General features: G+C 49.3%; 2 protein-coding genes across 7 annotated transcripts; both read right to left on the bottom strand.

Annotated features, from left to right (window-relative positions):
• Positions 1 to 3,622: 3,622 nt before the first annotated feature.
• Rrp36 (ribosomal RNA processing 36) lies at positions 3,623 to 9,383 on the bottom strand. 5 transcript variants are annotated; one of them, XM_048445323.3, is made up of 7 exons: positions 9,133 to 9,383; positions 7,558 to 7,696; positions 7,361 to 7,427; positions 7,187 to 7,291; positions 5,878 to 5,952; positions 5,661 to 5,778; positions 3,623 to 4,097 (listed from the first exon to the last, which is right to left on the bottom strand). In XM_048445323.3, exons 1-7 carry the CDS (start codon positions 9,305 to 9,307, stop codon positions 3,964 to 3,966), a joined length of 813 nt encoding a protein of 270 aa, XP_048301280.3. In that variant the 5' UTR covers positions 9,308 to 9,383; the 3' UTR covers positions 3,623 to 3,963. The 5 variants fall into 5 exon arrangements, with proteins under 5 accessions (XP_048301280.3, XP_048301281.3, XP_048301283.3 ...); XM_048445324.3 differs by having other exon boundaries at positions 7,558 to 7,693; XM_048445326.3 differs by having other exon boundaries at positions 7,558 to 7,693; positions 9,214 to 9,380.
• Positions 9,384 to 9,513: 130 nt separating this feature from the next.
• On the bottom strand, positions 9,514 to 15,760 carry Klhdc3 (kelch domain containing 3). Of its 2 annotated transcripts, none has more exons than XM_048445321.2 (12): positions 15,602 to 15,760; positions 13,967 to 14,117; positions 13,221 to 13,433; positions 12,695 to 12,871; positions 12,466 to 12,581; positions 12,252 to 12,323; positions 11,943 to 12,156; positions 11,782 to 11,868; positions 11,538 to 11,646; positions 11,341 to 11,414; positions 11,155 to 11,233; positions 9,514 to 10,122 (listed from the first exon to the last, which is right to left on the bottom strand). In XM_048445321.2, exons 3-12 carry the CDS (start codon positions 13,372 to 13,374, stop codon positions 10,056 to 10,058), a joined length of 1,149 nt encoding a protein of 382 aa, XP_048301278.1. In that variant the 5' UTR covers positions 13,375 to 13,433; positions 13,967 to 14,117; positions 15,602 to 15,760; the 3' UTR covers positions 9,514 to 10,055. The 2 variants fall into 2 exon arrangements, with proteins under 2 accessions (XP_048301278.1, XP_087754074.1); XM_087897948.1 differs by lacking the exon at positions 15,602 to 15,760 and adding an exon at positions 15,443 to 15,487.
• Positions 15,761 to 15,862: the final 102 nt, after the last annotated feature.

Below are 15,862 nucleotides of genomic sequence, written 5' to 3'. Positions count from 1 at the left end.
AGTCTCTGGCCCTTGAAGATCAACAGTGACAGGGAAAAGTGAGAGAACGGGGGTGGAGGTGGGGGATGAGGAAGAGCCAGGAGGTGAGGGGGGCACAAAGGCCAAACAGAAGGAACTTCATGTGACCCAGAACAGACTTGGGATGGAAGCCAGGGTTTGGGAGAGAGAATATTCGGAATGAAGAAACAAGAAAAGGCATGAGGGAGCAGGGTAGGGACTGAGCTCTAGCAGACTAGAGGGCTATCTTGTTTTGCTGCCCTGGTCCCATGATACCTCTGATCTGTTGTTAGCCCATGACTGCCCAGAAAGGCCAGAACATTATTGGGTTCAGGGTACATGGGGGTTATTGTCATTTATCACCTGGGAGCGTCCTCCATAGCAGAGTTCATGCCTTTTTAAATATATAACATTTTATTTTTATATCCATTCATGTTTTGCCCACAAGAGTGTCTGTGTGAGGGTGTCAGAAGTCCTGGAACTGGAGTTGCAGACAGGTGTGAGCTGCCATGTGGGTGCTGAGAATTAAATCCAGGTCCTCTGGAAAAGCAGCCAGTGCTCTGAACTATTGAGCCATCTCTTCAGTCCTGATATCATGGCTGTTTAATGGCCCAAATCATATTTTTTTGGTTTTTTTGGACACAACTTTGCAACATTAGTCCAGGCTGCCCTAGAACTTACTTACATACCCTAGGCTAACCTCAAACTCATCTCAGCCTCCCAAGTGCTGGGATTACAAGAGTATGGGGCACACCCAGAGTATGCACTTCAGCTAGTGGTGAAGTGCCAATGCTTTGTCCCTCTGGGCTCCAGTAGCAAGCCTGCTCACACTGTCCACAGGCGAGGCTATGCCTCACTTTCCAGCACTGCCACTGCCCCAGGAGCACAGCGCGGCTCACTCACTGCTCACCAGCAGTGGGCACACACCATCTAGCAATATATCCATACACACACATACATACATATACATATGATGCTATTTTGGGGGGGGGGTTCGAGACAGGGTTTCTCTATAGCTTTGGAGCCTGTCCTGGAACCAGCTCTTGTAGACCAGGGTGGCCTCCAACTCAGAGATATCCGCCTGCCTCTGCCTCCAGAATGCTGGGATCAGGGAGCACACTGATTCAGCTGTGTCTCAAGTTCATTCCATGTAGGAAGTCCCTCAAACACACAACACTTGCTTTGGTCTTAAGAGTCCCGGGATGACTGACTCCTCCTGAATTGCTGGGTCCTCCTAATCACACAGCTCACAGCCCTCCTAAGTACACAGCCTGCCTGATTTGCCTATATCCAGAGTATCAGGTCTGACTCCAAAGACAGCCCACTCTCCTGACCAGCACCAGGTGTGAGCCTCTTCCTCCGGATCACCCACTCCTGAGGGCAGATGGGCCTTCAATTCCAGTGATGACTCGGGGGACAGGTTGGCTACAACAACATAAAAAAACCACAGGAATGGAAAGATGGCTGAACAAGTTAGGAACATGCCAGGCAGTGGAGGTGCACACCTTTAACCCCAGCACTCAGAAGGAATAGGAAGGCGAACATCTCTGAGTTCAAGGCCAGCCTGGTCTACAAAGCAAGTTACAGGACAGCCAGGGCTGTTACGTAGAGAAACTGTCTCGAAAAACAAACAAACAAAAAAAAAACAAAAAAACAAAACAAAACAAAACAAAACAAAAAAGGCTGGAGAGATGATTCAGAGGTTAAGAGCACTGTCTGCTCTCCAGAGGATCCCCGCGCCCATATGGCAGCTCACAACCACCCATAACTCCACCTCCAAGGAATCTTATCCTGTTCTGGCCTCTGTGAGCTTCCAGGAACATATACATAAATACAGGCCAAATACCCACACCCATAAAATAAAATACTTTTAAAAGTTAAAAAGTAAAATTCTTGGGGACGGGACAGATAGCTCAGCAGTTAAGAGCACTGGCTGCTCATCCAGAGGTCCTGAGTTCAATTCCCAGCAACCACATGGTGGCTCACAACCATTTACAATGGGATATTGTGCTCTCTTCCAGCCTGCAGGGCAGAACACTATACAGAATCAAATTTTGAAATAAAAGTCTCAGTTCATTTATCATTAAAAAAAAAAAAAGAGGAAAGAAACTCCACCTATACACATAAAATAAAAATAAATCCTAGATGGTTATTCTTTACCTGAAAAATTTCAACTGAAGAAAAACAATCTATTCTATGTCTTAAGAGAAATATCCATCATACCAGCTAGTTTTTATGCAAACTTGACACAAGTATACTGTAGGACAATGGTCTTGTACCTTTCTTTAGGCGAGCATTGTCCTGACTGATGGAGGATCGATATAGGAGGGCCAAGCTCACTGTGGTGGTGCCACCCCTGGGCATGTGGTCGCAAGTGGTATAAGAAAGTAGGCTGAGGCCAGGCATGGCAGTGCACACCTTTGATCCCAGCCCTGGCAAGGCAGAGGCAGATGGATCTCTGAGTTGAGACCAGCCTGGTCTACAAAGCGAGTTCTAGGACAGCCAGGACCACACAGAGAAAAAGAAAAAAAGCAAGCAGACTGAAGCAGCCATGTAGAGGAGGCCTGGCCTGTAAGCAGAGTTTCTCCACAGCCTCTGCCTCAGTTCCTGCCTTGAGTTTTTCTCCCGACGTCCCTAAAAAGCTGTTAATGAAATAAACCCTTTCCTCCCTAAATTGCTTTTGGTTGTGGTGCTTTAACACAGCAGTAAAAATTAAACCAAGACAAACACATACAATCATAGTGACTTCCTTTTTAATGTCCTGGATGGGTGTGATGGCACGTACCCATAATCCTACCAGGAAGCAAGATACACTGCTGTCGCAAATGCTCTGCCTCACTAGGTGTGGGCCCAGAGGCAAGGGGGCAATGGTTATATACTGAAGTCCCTTCTCAGGTAGATGCATGAAGAACGTTGACTCACTACCTCTCACATCCCACTCTACTGAAGGTCAAGTGACTGTAGGACTGATGGACACTTAGACATCTTCTCAGGGTTTAGATTTAAGATGGAGAGGGTCCTGATCTGATCTCTCGCACTGTAGACCACACACAGTCCACCAAAACAATAAGTTCTAGGTCTCCAAATAAAAACAAAATGGGGCCAGGTGGTGGTGCAGGCAGACTTTAATCCCTGCACTTGGGAGGCAGAGGCAGGCAGGTGTCTGATTCTGAGGCCAGCTTGGACTATGAAGTGAATTCCAGGATGGCCAGGGCTGTTACATAAAGAAATCCTGTCTCAAACAAACAAACAAGGGGGAGGCTGGAGAGTTAGCTCGGCAGTTAAAAGCACTGACTGCTCTTCCAGAGGACCCAGGTTTAATTCCCGGCACCCACATGGCAGCTCAGAACTGTCTCTAACTCCAAAATTCAACACCCTCACATAGACATACAGGCAAAACAACAATAAAATAAGAATGAATAAGTAAATAAAAGGGGGACTATAGCGATGGCTCAGTGATCAAGTGTGTTTTGTTCTTGCAAAGGACTCATTTGGTACCTAGCACTCACACTGGACAGCTTACTACCATCTCTAACTCCAATTCCAGGGGGAAGTAAAAGCTTGTGCCCTTCAAAGGTCCCAGTATTTATGTGCACATACCCCCTAAACACAAACAGACACACAATCAAAATAACAACAATATAATAAGTAACAAGCATGTTGTCAAAGTGGCTCTTCTGTAAAGTCCCTTCCCTGGAGCCACAAACGTACCCCATGTCATAAGGAAAGAGTGGAAGGAACACATGAGACCGTGATGAACGAGTCTGAGAAGGCACTGTGACATGACAGAAGGTTGGGCTTCTCTGGCTGGACAGCCCTAGCAGACCCAGGGGCAAAACACGCCAGTCCTGAGGCAGCCTAGTTCAGGGGGAGTGTGAGGCTTGCCTTTCATCAGGGAAGAACCAGAACTGGGCAACCCCAGACTTGTCCCATCGACCCAGGTCTCCCTGGGACAGTTCCTTAGTACTAATTGCTCAAAGGGAGATGCTTCCTGTCCTTGCCCGCATTTCGGCGCCTCTTTCGGCTCAAGAAACTCTCCAGCTTCTTGCTGCGTTTCAGCTCCTTGAACTTCTCAGCTAGGGCCAACTGGCGTTGCTCAGCTAGATAAGAAGAAAGCAAGCTGGTGAGCAAAGGATGAAGACCTTGTTTCTTAGTCTCACATCTGGGCCCCTTCTGCTGGGCCGTGTTGTTAAGAGCCATGGTGTACGAGAGACACCGTATGTGCTGTGTGTGCTGCTGCTGGTGATCAAACAGCTTCACGGATGCTGGTGGGAGAGGCAAGGCCTCTACTAATGAGCCACAGCCCCAGTCCACTGAGCATGTTAGAGCTAGGAAATGAATCCAGGGCTTTTTTCATCCTAGGCAAGTGGCATTACCACTGAGCTATCAAGTAACCCTGCCTAAACTAACTTTTCTCTCTCTCTCTTTTTTTTTTTTTTTTTTGGTAGCCTGGTCCTGACCTGGAACTCACCACATAAACCAGGCTGGCGTTTTTTTGGTGTTGTTTTGTTTTTAGAGACACGGTTTCTCTGTGCAAAAACCCTGACTGTCCTGGAACTCGCTTTGTAGACCAGGTTGGCCTCGCCTGGCAACCTTGAATCCTTTCTTTTTTTCTTTCTTTTTTTTTTTTTAAATATTTATTTATTATGTATACAATATTCTGTCTGTGTATATGCCTGAAGGCCAGAAGAGGGCACCAGACCTCATTACAGATGGTTGTGAGCTACCATGTGGTTGCTGGGAATTGAACTCAGGACCTTTGAAAGAGTAGGCAATGCTCTTAACCTCTGAGCCATCTCTCCAGCCCCCCCCCCCTTTTAAATTACTTAAAATTTTTATTTTATGTACAGCAGTGTTTTGCCTGCATGTATGTCTGTGTGAGGGTGTCAGATCTTGGAGTTACAGACAGTTGTGACCTGCCACATGCGTGCTGAGAACTGAACAGGGAACCATAGCTCCAGCCCCCGGCCTTGAACTCTTAAGAGATGTTGAGTGTTCCTTCCCCCAGGCGCAGGGACTGAGGTGTGCCCTGTGGAACCTGGCCTCTAAGCTAATGTTCTGACTCAAGTCTTACTCATCTGAACCAAGTTGGGCAAACAGTGGAAATGCAGTGATACGGAGATAAAAGTAACAATCACCAACTTTGGTTTTTTGTTTCTTTTGTTTTGTTTTTAAGACAGAGTTTCTCTGTAGCTTTGGACCTGTCCTGGAACTCAGAGAAACTCAGAGATCCGCCTGACTCTGCCTCCCTAGTGTAGGGATTAAAGGCGTGCGCCACCACCGCCTGACTGTTTTTTGTGGGGGGAGAGGGGCTCTAGTCCAGACCAGTCTCAAACTTCTACATATCCAAGGACAACCTTTATCTTCCCATCCTCCCAAGCACTGAGACTACAAGCATATGCCACTTTTCTTGTTTTATGTAGTAGAGATCAAACCTATGGCTTAATAAATGCAGGCGAGCACTCTACTACCTAAGCTACCCTCCAATCTGCCCACAAACATCATCTGAGTGCGAATACAGAACGGATCCCAAATACCACTTCCCCACTGTTCTCACTTCCCCTAGTTATCACAGGTCCTCCTCAAAGGACTCGAGGACCCCAGGATGACAGCCACACAAAAAGGCCCCTCTCGTAAGCTTTCAAGAGCACGGCCCCACTCACATTTCTTCAGGAAGTAGGGCCGATGGCCCTGCTGCGCCAGAGCCCGCCGCTCCTGCTTCAAGGCCAGGCGCTGCTCCTGCTGCTGCTTCCGCTCCTGCTGTGCCGTCTCTTGCTGTTCCTGGATCCGAGGTGAAGCAGGATGGAGGTGTGAACAGAAGGGACTCTGAATCACATCTGCCTTTAACTGCTCCCACCACCCACCAACTAGCACCCTCACCATTCGTCGGAGCAGCTGCTGCAGCTTCTCACGCTCCTCCCCTGATCGGCGCTTCTTCAACTGCTTTTTCACAAGCTCCATGAGGAAAATGGATAGCATAGTCAACATTCTGTGCCAAGCTTTATTATAAAAGTTCACACAAATTAACACAAAATCAATAAACAATGTGTGGGGTGTGGGTGTCGGAGGATCCAGCACAGCATTAAATCTCTACTCTAGCACTGGGCTATAGCTCCCAGCCCCTGGCCCTTTCTTTCTCTTACTAGCCATTTCTTTCTCACTGAGCCACACTTTGCCTGCTCTTCCAAAGCTCCTGAGTTCAAATCCCAGCAACCACATGGTGGCTCACAACCATCTGTAATGAGGTCTGGTGTCCTCTTCTGGCCTGCAGACGTACACACAGACAGAATATTGTATACATAATACATAAATAAATATTAAAAAAAAAGTTGGCGGGCACCTTCTACCAACTTTTTTTATATTTATTTATTTATTATGTATACAAAAGAAAAGAATATATAAGTGTCTATATAAGTGTCTTTCTGTTCCTAACTGACTACACATAACAATGCTGCTTCAGTATTTTTTATTTACTGTGCGTAGGTCTGAATGCAGAGGACGGAGGGTAACTTGGCAGTTTCCACTCTCTCCTTCAACTCTGGGCTCCAGGGGTCCAACTCAGACTGAGTATACTTATGGGGAGGGTGGGATAGGCAGTCAACCAGCACAGGGATGCAGCTGGATAAGGAGGACAATTTCCAAGGTTTGACAGTAAACCAGATAACTAAGGCTGACAAGTAACTGAATTTATGGTTCTGTTCACTCTTCTTTTTCTGGAGGGTAGGGAGATGAGGTCTCATGGCCCAGGGTAGCCTCAAATTCTTCCTGCTTCCTGCCTCACATCCCAAAGTAGCAGGGATTAGAGATATGTGCTGCTAAGCCTAGCTTAACTGAGTATAGCCAACAAGAGATTCTGACAGTTCCCAATACAAAGAAATGATTCTATGCGAGAAGTGATACCTAGAGCAATTACCTTGATCATTAAAACACTAAATACACGGACTGAAATGCTATCCTACCCCACAAATACTAGTAAATATTATGAATCAACTTAAAAAATGAATTCACTTAAAAAGAACCACAGCAAAGGGGGCTGAGTAACTTGATCACACGGTCACAAAACTGATGTACCAACTAAGAGTAGAAAGATCTGCTTACCAACATGCTTCCCATTCCCCTTCCTGACTATCCAACATGTATTCCAGCTCCCCGCCCCCAGGAGTGGATAAACCAGCTTCATATTACATACCACTTTCTCCTTGGCTCGGATATCGTTCAGGAATTGGTAAGTCTTGTCAAATATCTCGGGGTTATATTCCCCTGACAGATCATCAAAGCGGGGGTCCCGGGCTACCTTTGGGAATAAACAGCTTGTTTAGTCTCCTTTCTCTAAGGAAGTGCTTGCTCCCTGCCCTTTCCTCACCTTTTTACTGATAGGAACAACCTGACGTAAGAATGGCACTCGGACTTTGGCTGACATTTCCAGGGGCCTAAGGAGCAATAAAAGGTCAGGGTAAGTATACTTCAATCCTGGTCAAAGACCGGCGTCTTCCCACCCAAGAAAACAGACTTGTAGTTAAGGTCCAGGGTATCTTTTGATTCTGAGGGCACACTCCTCACCGGTGCTTATCGGCAACACACACAGGTTGTCTGGGGCTTTGCTTTGGAGCACTCCTTCCAGCCAACTGTTTGCACGCCTTGGGTCCCCCTCGGCTCTGCAACTCCAACAGCTCCTCAAATGACATGTCAGATGTGTCTGCTGGAAGGGAAGGTCACACAACTCACGGCAGTCCCTCTCAACAGCAGCAGACTTCATCAGCCTAGAGATGGTTCAACAGATGAAGGACATCCTGCCAAGCCTGACAACTGGAGCTAGAGCCTGGAGTCACCATAGTTAGGTGGAGAACGGAATTACTAAAATAGTCCTCTGGCCTCTATACCCTCACTGTAGTACTTGCGTGCCATACGTGCGTGCGCGCGCGCGCACACACACGCACACACACACACACACAAGCCCAGATAGCAAAGACTCATTCTACCCCCATCCTTTCCAACATCCTCCATCACAGCAGCACAGACTGCAATGGTGCTGCTCTGTAATGGTACTACACTAACATTCAACTCTCTAATGTTGGCTACTTGATATATCTTGTTGTAGAGACAGAGGTAAATCAATCCACAGCACATTTCTTTTCTTTTTTTTTTTTTTTTTTTTTTTGATTTTTGGTTTTTCAAGACAAAGTTTCTCTGTAGCTTGGGGCCTGTCCTATCCTGGAACTAGTTTTTGGGGTTTTTTTTGTTGTTGTTTTTTGTTTTTTTTTTAAAGACAGGGTTATTTTGTAGTTTTGGTGCCTGTACTAGCTCTTGTAAAGCAGGTTGGCTTCAAACTCAGAGATCCTCCTGACTCTGGCTCTCGAATGCTGGGATTAAAGGCATGTGACACCACCGCCCGGCTCATAGCCCATTTCTTTTGCACACTAAAAAGAAACCTGATTGTATCACTCCTCACAGTAATTATAATGTCACCCCTGAACTCAAAAGCTCTCCAGTGGCTTCTATTTTGCTCAGCTAGCCCGAAACTAAACATAGAGACCAGGCCATTTTGGTGCAACGAACCTGGTAGCCTCTGCCTCGGGAGAGCTGGAAGCAGAGCTACAGTGCGCTATCCTACCTGGTTAAATGCCGGTGTTGTTTTGAGACAGGTTTTTTCTGTGCAACCACCTTGGCTGTCCTGGAACTCACTGTGTAGATCAGAATGGCCTCGAACTCAGTGATCCGCCTGCCTCTCCCTCCCAAGTGCTGGGATTAAAGGTGTTTGCTACCACCGCCCGGCTCTACCTTTTCTTACAGGAGCGTGGCATAAGGACAAACTTTTTGCTTTGCTGTTTGATTATTCTTTATCTCCAAGTGCCTGCATACAACGCAATGAAGGTTCGATTTGTTATATCCCACTCAACTCAGCCTTCTAGGAAGAGCCCTCATCCTACTGTTACGAAGCTACCCAGGCCAGGCCTGTAGGCTTATGCCTAGAATTCTAGCATTTGGAAGGCTGAGAAGACAGGACTGCCAAGAGTTCGAACTTAACCAGGACTACACCCTAAGACACCCTCCATGTATCCCTTTACCACCACGCTCTAAAGAAAACAAAACCAAGAAACTTCTCTCGTAGTCGTAACGCCGGAAGCACTCCCTCACCCGCCTTTGAACTGCGGCGCTCTGTGTCTTTCCGTTCCTGCAGCGGAATGCGTTGCGCTCCCGCCAACCCCAGGCCCTCACCCTTCTGCTGGTCGCCTGCCATGCTCCCGCTCTGCACGGCTCCGTGGGAACCTTGGGCCTTAGCCCTAGCACCAGCTTTTTGCATTTTTCGCATAGTCCGTAAAAGACATCACCTCCGTTCACTGCGGCTGGTTTAAGCCCCACCCCTTCCGGAAGCCTGAGCCAATGTGGTAAGGACCCTGGCAGAAGCGCTGCTCTGCTGACGTCAGACCTCGGTTTCTTCAAATGCGAGACTGCGGAAGCCAGAACCTTAAGTGTCCCCTCTACCAACTCCATCTTAGTCCCCAGAAACACGACACGTTTAGAGGCTTTGCGTTTTATAAAACCAGAGCTGGCTGATCTTCGGGGGTACAACAGCTTGAGGATGGGTGAAGCTGTCTGTTGGTCCCCACCCCCGAGGGCCGGGGAAGGGGGGTTTCATGCCAACAGCTGAGGCTCCTCTCAGCTCCCAGGCAGATGCTCAAGCAGGGAGAGGGATGGTCACGGGGAGAGGGAAGCTCCTGAAGCTCCGACACTGCTGGCTTCTCCTTCTCCCCACTCCTGTCCCTTTCCAGCACAGCCTGGCTACCCAGCTGGCCTGGGTCAGAGCAAAGGTCCAGGAGCAGTGGAAGGGAGGTGAATGGGAACAGAGCACCAAGGGAAGGGGCCCTCGGCCCAAGGGAGGAGGAGAATGGCCCTCCCCCCAACAACTCCCCACTGAATTCACAGCACAGAAAACACCTCTAGTCCATCAACTCCACGTGGAGGTATACTGAGTCCAGGGTCCAAAGGGGCAGGCAGGTGAGACGGGCAGGGGCAATGAAGACAAGAGCAGGCTCAGGAGGGGAGGCAGCAGAACCTTCCTATCCATGGGAGGAGACAATGGGACGGCTGATATTGCTGTTGGTGGTCATGGCATTGAGCTCCCACCTGGAAGGCCAAAGATGGGCAGAGAAGACAGAAGAGGTAGTCTCTATGGCAAGCCCAGAATTCTTTGGACAAAGCCATGAACACAGCTGCCCCTCCAATTTCCCACAGCTACCTCTTCCTTACAGTCCTTGTGGGTTTGACCACCAGACCCCACCCACCACTAAATCCAACACCACCTACTCATCTACCTCCAAGCTCTTGTGGATTTCCTGTTTATGTTTTTTTAGATTCCTGAGTCCAAGCACCTGGATTATGTGTACCCATCTCAGTAAACATCCTCGCGTATCTCTCCTGCTCCTCACCGACCCAGCCCAGCAGGGTTCTGCCTCATCCCACAGGAGCACCCTTCTTGCCGTCTATTTCCACTGGTTTAAGGTCGCAATTCATACCTTCTGTTCTCCCTAAACTTTAGGGCCTATGACCTTTCCTATCCGCCCCACCAAATTAAAGTATGCTTTGAGCAGCTCTTCTACTCCACAAAGACTCAGGAAACACTCCCTCTCAAGACACTCAGCCAGGTGCTCAGTAGGAAGGCACCTGCACCTGTGTCAATCTAGAGTCAGCCTGGGACTCATCAGATAAGCCCGGCTCGAGGAGTAGGGACTGTTTCAAAATAACCAACAAGAGTAAGTGATTCATTGAGTGACATTAGGGGTTTGATTAGAACTCAATACTGGAATTCAGAGGCAAGAATCCAGGACCTCTCTCAATTCTGAAACTGGGGTTGGGAGTTGGGGTCCACAGACTCTTCAAATCTCTACTTGGCAGTCAATCCTGAGATATATCCAACCACTCTCAGTACAGCACCAAAACAAAGCTTCTAAGCATGGCTCAAAAACCTCAATGTTTTCTTCATGCAGCTGACAGCTCTAACATGATGGCTACACCTTTACACCCTTGTTCTTCACAAAAACTTCCTCTCCAGCAAACAGAAATGTCTGTCTTCTGCATACTGAGACTGAGCTAATCGAGTTACACCTGTGTTGGCCCTGCACCCTCAACCAACCCCTCCTCTGCAACCACTTGCTGTACCTGATATCATGGGGCAAACAGGACTGGTCCAGGTTATACTGAATCACGGCCAGTTTGCACAGAGTCTTCAGACTAGGGCCTTTAATGAAAGTGTTGAAAGACAGTCAGAGCAGAGGAAGGTCCTACCCTGGTCACTACCCAGAGAGAGAAGCTGAGAATAGGAGCACTTCAGAAAAAAGTACTTACTAAAGTCCAAGATGTGTAAGTCAGAATGATCTATGAGGTCAAATTCATCTCCCAGGCCTTCCTCGGGAGAGGGGCTGTAGAGACGGGAAGAGGAAGAAGGAGGTGGTACAACTACCCACAAGACCCCTTACTCAGATGCCTCCCTCTCTTCTGTTACAGATGTAGGCCCGTTCCTGAGTACTCCCCTCTCTCCTAACCTGGTACCCCCAAAGAGGACAATCTTATCACCAACAATACAGCAACACTGGCGCCGGCGGGGACATGGTCCTTTCCCCTTTGGTTCAATCTTTTTCCAGGTGAAGGACCCTAAAGAGAAGTTCACAGAGGTTCAATACCAATCTAAACATCACACACAGCCCAACCCAGTCCCTCACCCAGGGTTATTCTTTCCCTCCCACCTCAACTGTTAATTGTCCCTCCCCTAAGGGGAATGCTTTTTACCAGGGTTAAACTTCCAGAGATCATGGAAGTGCCGGTTCAGCCTTGCATTATAGCCACCAAAGATGTACAGCTCCCCATTGTAGCCAACTGGAAGGAAAAAGACATGTCAAGAGGGAATGGGGTTGCACATGGGGTTCCACAAGAAGATAACAGACACTCACAGGCTGAATGGCTCCTGCGTCCCTCAGGCAGCACTGGAGTATGTGGGCAGTCGAGCCAGGCCTCAGTTCTGGTGTCAAAGACTCGAATTCGGTTGCAGTAAATCTCATTGTTGGAATGAAATGGCCCAAAGCGGTCAGCACGGCCCCCAAAGACATACATATGATTGCCCAGCATTGTGGCTGAATGGAAGTCCCTCCAGCGTGCAGGGTTACCCTAGCCAAGAGCAGAGATGGGGAAGAGGGTCAACATGGGTTCACAGAGGAAAAGCTAATTTAACTTCCTAGAATCTGACAGAACAAAGGGCAAACCTTTGTGCACACAAGGGTCCATGTCATGGTGCTGGTGTCCAGCTTGTGAATGTCATTGGAAAAGCAGTCTGCCTAAGTGACGAGAGGAGGGAAACGGGCGCCATCAGTGGTTCTTCTTGGCCCGCTACCTTTCCACTCAAAGCCGCCTATTCCACCATGCTAAATTTTCCTCTCTTCTTTTTGATATAAAAACGTAGTTTTTTTCCAGACTTACCAGCTGCTCATATCCCCCAAAAATGTACATGATCTTGCCCAAGACACAGGCTGAATGTCCATCCCGGGCCCCAGGAACTGTTCCTGACACTCGGGGTGTAGACCACTTGTGAGTATCTTTTGAAAGAAGTAAAAGTAAGTAAGGTCAGGTGACATACCCACTTTAATTCTGGCCTTCCCTTCTCCAATACTCCCCCAGCCCCAAGGCATCATTTGAGACCCATACTCACTGACATCAAAGGCATAGAGTACGTTGCAGGCCCCTTCAGTGTCATTGCGCCCACCCCAAAGGAAGACGGTGTCATCGATGAGGACGGTTGAGTGTCCATACCGCATATAGGGCACAACAGGAGCCTGCCCTCGGACGGCAGGCCTCACTGGGGGCAGCTTTGTCCAACGCAAGGACACTGTGGGCAGAGTTCTGCTCAGCCCTTGGGAACTTCCCTCAAAGCTGCCACCTTATTCCAAACAAGCATTCTTTTTTTGTTTTTGTTTTTTCGAGACAGGATTTCTATGTAGCTTTGGAGCCTGTCCTAGAATGAGCTCTTGTAGACCAGGCTGGCCTCGAACTCAGAGACCCACCTGCCTCTGCCTCCTGAGTGCTGGGATTAAAGGCGTGCACCATCACCTCCCGCCCCAGAAACCAAACATTCTTATTCAACTCCCCACCACACAGAGACCACCACCAAACTTTATTCAGCTGCCCACTACCTCCCCTGATGTAGAAACCCAACAAAGGTACTAGGACTGGCTTACCAGCATTGAAAATGTGCACATCTATCTGACGGAGTGTCTCGTAGTCTTCACCAGAGCAGTAACCCCCGAAGGAGTACACTCGGTGCCCAACAGCCACTGCCGCATGGTTCACCCTGCGTGGCCCGCCCTCCAGATGCACTGTCCAACGTAACATCCCCTGGGTCACAGGTTACAGGAACATGCCCCCCCAGCACGGCCTGCTGCCTCTGCTACCTGTACACAAGTCGGGGCAACAGGTTCCTCAGACAAGGCTTCTGCTCAGCTCAGTGCGGCTGTCCTGGACCAGTCTTTGCCTCCAAGTGTCACCTAAGGCCCTCCCACACCACCACCCCTCTACAGGGACACTAGTTACAGCTCAGGTGGCTGGCTCTGTCCCAGGGGAGCTGCAGAGGTCAAGAAGCTATGTTCTCCCACAGTGAAGGGTGGGGCCGCCTTCACCTGACTGCCAGCTCAGAAGCTGGTGGTCATGATTACCCCTACTCATGTCCACTCCTCCCTGTCCCTGGCCTGGAACAAGCTCCAAGCCCCCAGTCTCTGAACCCCTGCCCATACTGGGTGTGTTCTAGCTTCTGGCTCTGCTTACTCCCACCTCTCTAAGAATTTCCTCCATCTCTTAAAGGTAGGGATCTCAAAATCCTCACAGCTATTAATAGCTCAGCCAGCCACAGCCAGTCCACTGAGAGCTGGCAGGGGTACTTTAAAGTAAAAAAAGCTTTCAGGCTTTTAAAGTGGAATAGTGTCCCTACCTAGGACAGGGAACTCCATGTAACCATGGTTGATTAGCCCCTCACAGGGAGTTCTTGTCAAGTTGATCCGTTGTCCCGGGGTCACCCAGGGTGCCACGGGCACGAGGAGTCCCTTTGACAGCTGTGGCTCGTCTGCTGCCAGGACTAGAAACTGAAGCCAGAAAAGTATATGTTGGGGGTTGGGGTAGGGAAGAGGAGTCTTCTCCCTTGCCACTTGCCCATGCTTTCTATGGTAGGAAAACAAGCTCTTCCTCTGTTAAGGTCTCTAAAGGGATACGGCGGGGTGTACATTGGAAAGAGCAGGAGAGCAGAGATGCCTTTGGGCAGAACAAGAGAAAGGCCCCAAGCATGAGACAGGTCATGGCCTCTTAAAGACAGCTTGCTACCCTAGTGATAATGGGCACATTTGAGAGCTCTTTCAGGTTAAATCCTTTGGCAACTGGCAATGCCTTTGCCAGCAGGTATCTGCTGGGTTTGGGCAGATCATCTTCTCCCTGTTTAAAAAGCCTTGGCAGAGAGAGGAAACAAGTAGAACCTCGGGGGTTGGGGGGGGCGTGGAGGGGGCAGCAAGGAAAAATAAGGTTCCCTTGCAAGAGACAGACATGTCTTTCAGTTGGCATGACACAGCTACCTCCCCAACCTCCCCCAACCCTACACTGTATGCTTTAAAGAGCCACCTCTCTTAACCTGAGATAGCAGCAGCCAAAAGTTACTCTCAATCCTCTCAATCTGTGCTTGTCAGAGAAAACATATTGAAAGCTTTAAGGTACGGTAGGGCATGCCTTTAATACCTCAGCACTGGGAAGGTAGACGAGGTCAAGGCTGGCCAGAGCTAGTAAGACCCTGTCTCCAAAAAAAAAAAAAAAAAAACAGGGGACGGGGAAGAACCTATCATCTTCACTCTTCCTTGAAATAAGTCCAGAAAAAATGAAAATGCACAGATGAGACTATCAATCCCAATAAGAGATAGATAAAGAATACCCTCCACCCCCGGTCTTCATACTGTTAACTCAAAGGCAGGGCTAACAGGATCTCTGGTCTCCCGCATTCTCCACCACTCCATTTTCGACCTTCCATCCAGGACGTACGCTCCCCCTCCGTGACACCTTGCAAATGTCTCCCTCTACTTGCGACCCTTCCCTTCTTCGTCTCCTGAGAGCTTTGCGGTTCTCTTGTTTTTCCTTCTCCCATCACTACAAGGCCCACACTAGAGTTCATTCGTCTACTTCCACGAAGGGAAGAAAACGTTCATTGTCCCCTTCCAACCATAGATGTTTCTCTCTGAGTATGACTCGACTCTGTTTTATTCCACCTTTCTCATCCGCCCCTCCCCCACAACGCCAGACACTGTCCCCCTCCCCCTGCCATTATGCCCAGCTTCCTGATTCTCTTCAGAACCCACTCGCCCAGTTTCTTTCAACGCCACCTCCAGCCACCAGGTCTCTCCCACCCGTCTCCAGGCCATTTCCCCCAAACCTTTCGCTGTCCATTAACACTCCTCTTTCCCAGCATCCCCCTAGCTCCCTCCCCACCCCCATCTCATCCTTCTCAGCCCCTCCCCCGCGACTCCAGCGGTAGGCATGGGCGTCGCCAGACCCTCCAATTCTTCTCCTCCCTCACCCCATCCCAGGCTACCTGCCAGGCCGGGCCGGGGTGGGGCCACGGTTCCTCGCGCAGCTGGCAGCCTACAACCCGTTGCGCGCCAACCGATTCCTCGGTCCCCAACGAGATAAACACTGCCAGGCTCTGTCCTTCCGGCGGGCAGCGGGACGCGCACGTGCAGTGGGAACCCTAAGCCCGACGCCTTCGGGGACTTGTAGTCCACAAGTTACCTCAGGGCTGGGAGCCTGGAGGGGGGTGCGCATGCGCAGATCACGTCGCGACCCCAAGGGTCAC

This window comes from Myodes glareolus, chromosome 18 (genome assembly GCF_982192425.1).
Source record: "Myodes glareolus chromosome 18, mMyoGla1.1, whole genome shotgun sequence".
Classification (NCBI taxonomy): domain Eukaryota; kingdom Metazoa; phylum Chordata; class Mammalia; order Rodentia; family Cricetidae; genus Myodes; species Myodes glareolus.
This window is presented reverse-complemented; position numbering and strand designations above follow the sequence as displayed.

Excerpts from the sequence above, each read along its gene's own strand:
- Rrp36 (XM_048445323.3), bottom strand. The coding sequence starts at position 9,307 with ATGCGAAAAATGCAAAAAGCTGGTGCTAGGGCTAAGGCCCAAGGTTCC. Across the intron at positions 7,428-7,557 it reads TGTGTTGCCGATAAGCACCG|GCCCCTGGAAATGTCAGCCA; the intron begins GTGAGGAGTGTG and ends ATTGCTCCTTAG. Across the intron at positions 4,098-5,660 it reads GCCCTACTTCCTGAAGAAAT|CTGAGCAACGCCAGTTGGCC; the intron begins GTGAGTGGGGCC and ends CTTCTTATCTAG.
- Klhdc3 (XM_048445321.2), bottom strand. The coding sequence starts at position 13,374 with ATGTTACGTTGGACAGTGCATCTGGAGGGCGGGCCACGCAGGGTGAAC. Across the intron at positions 12,157-12,251 it reads GGACCCTTGTGTGCACAAAG|GGTAACCCTGCACGCTGGAG; the intron begins GTTTGCCCTTTG and ends GCTCTTGGCTAG. Across the intron at positions 11,234-11,340 it reads CTTACACATCTTGGACTTTA|GCCCTAGTCTGAAGACTCTG; the intron begins GTAAGTACTTTT and ends CTTTCATTAAAG.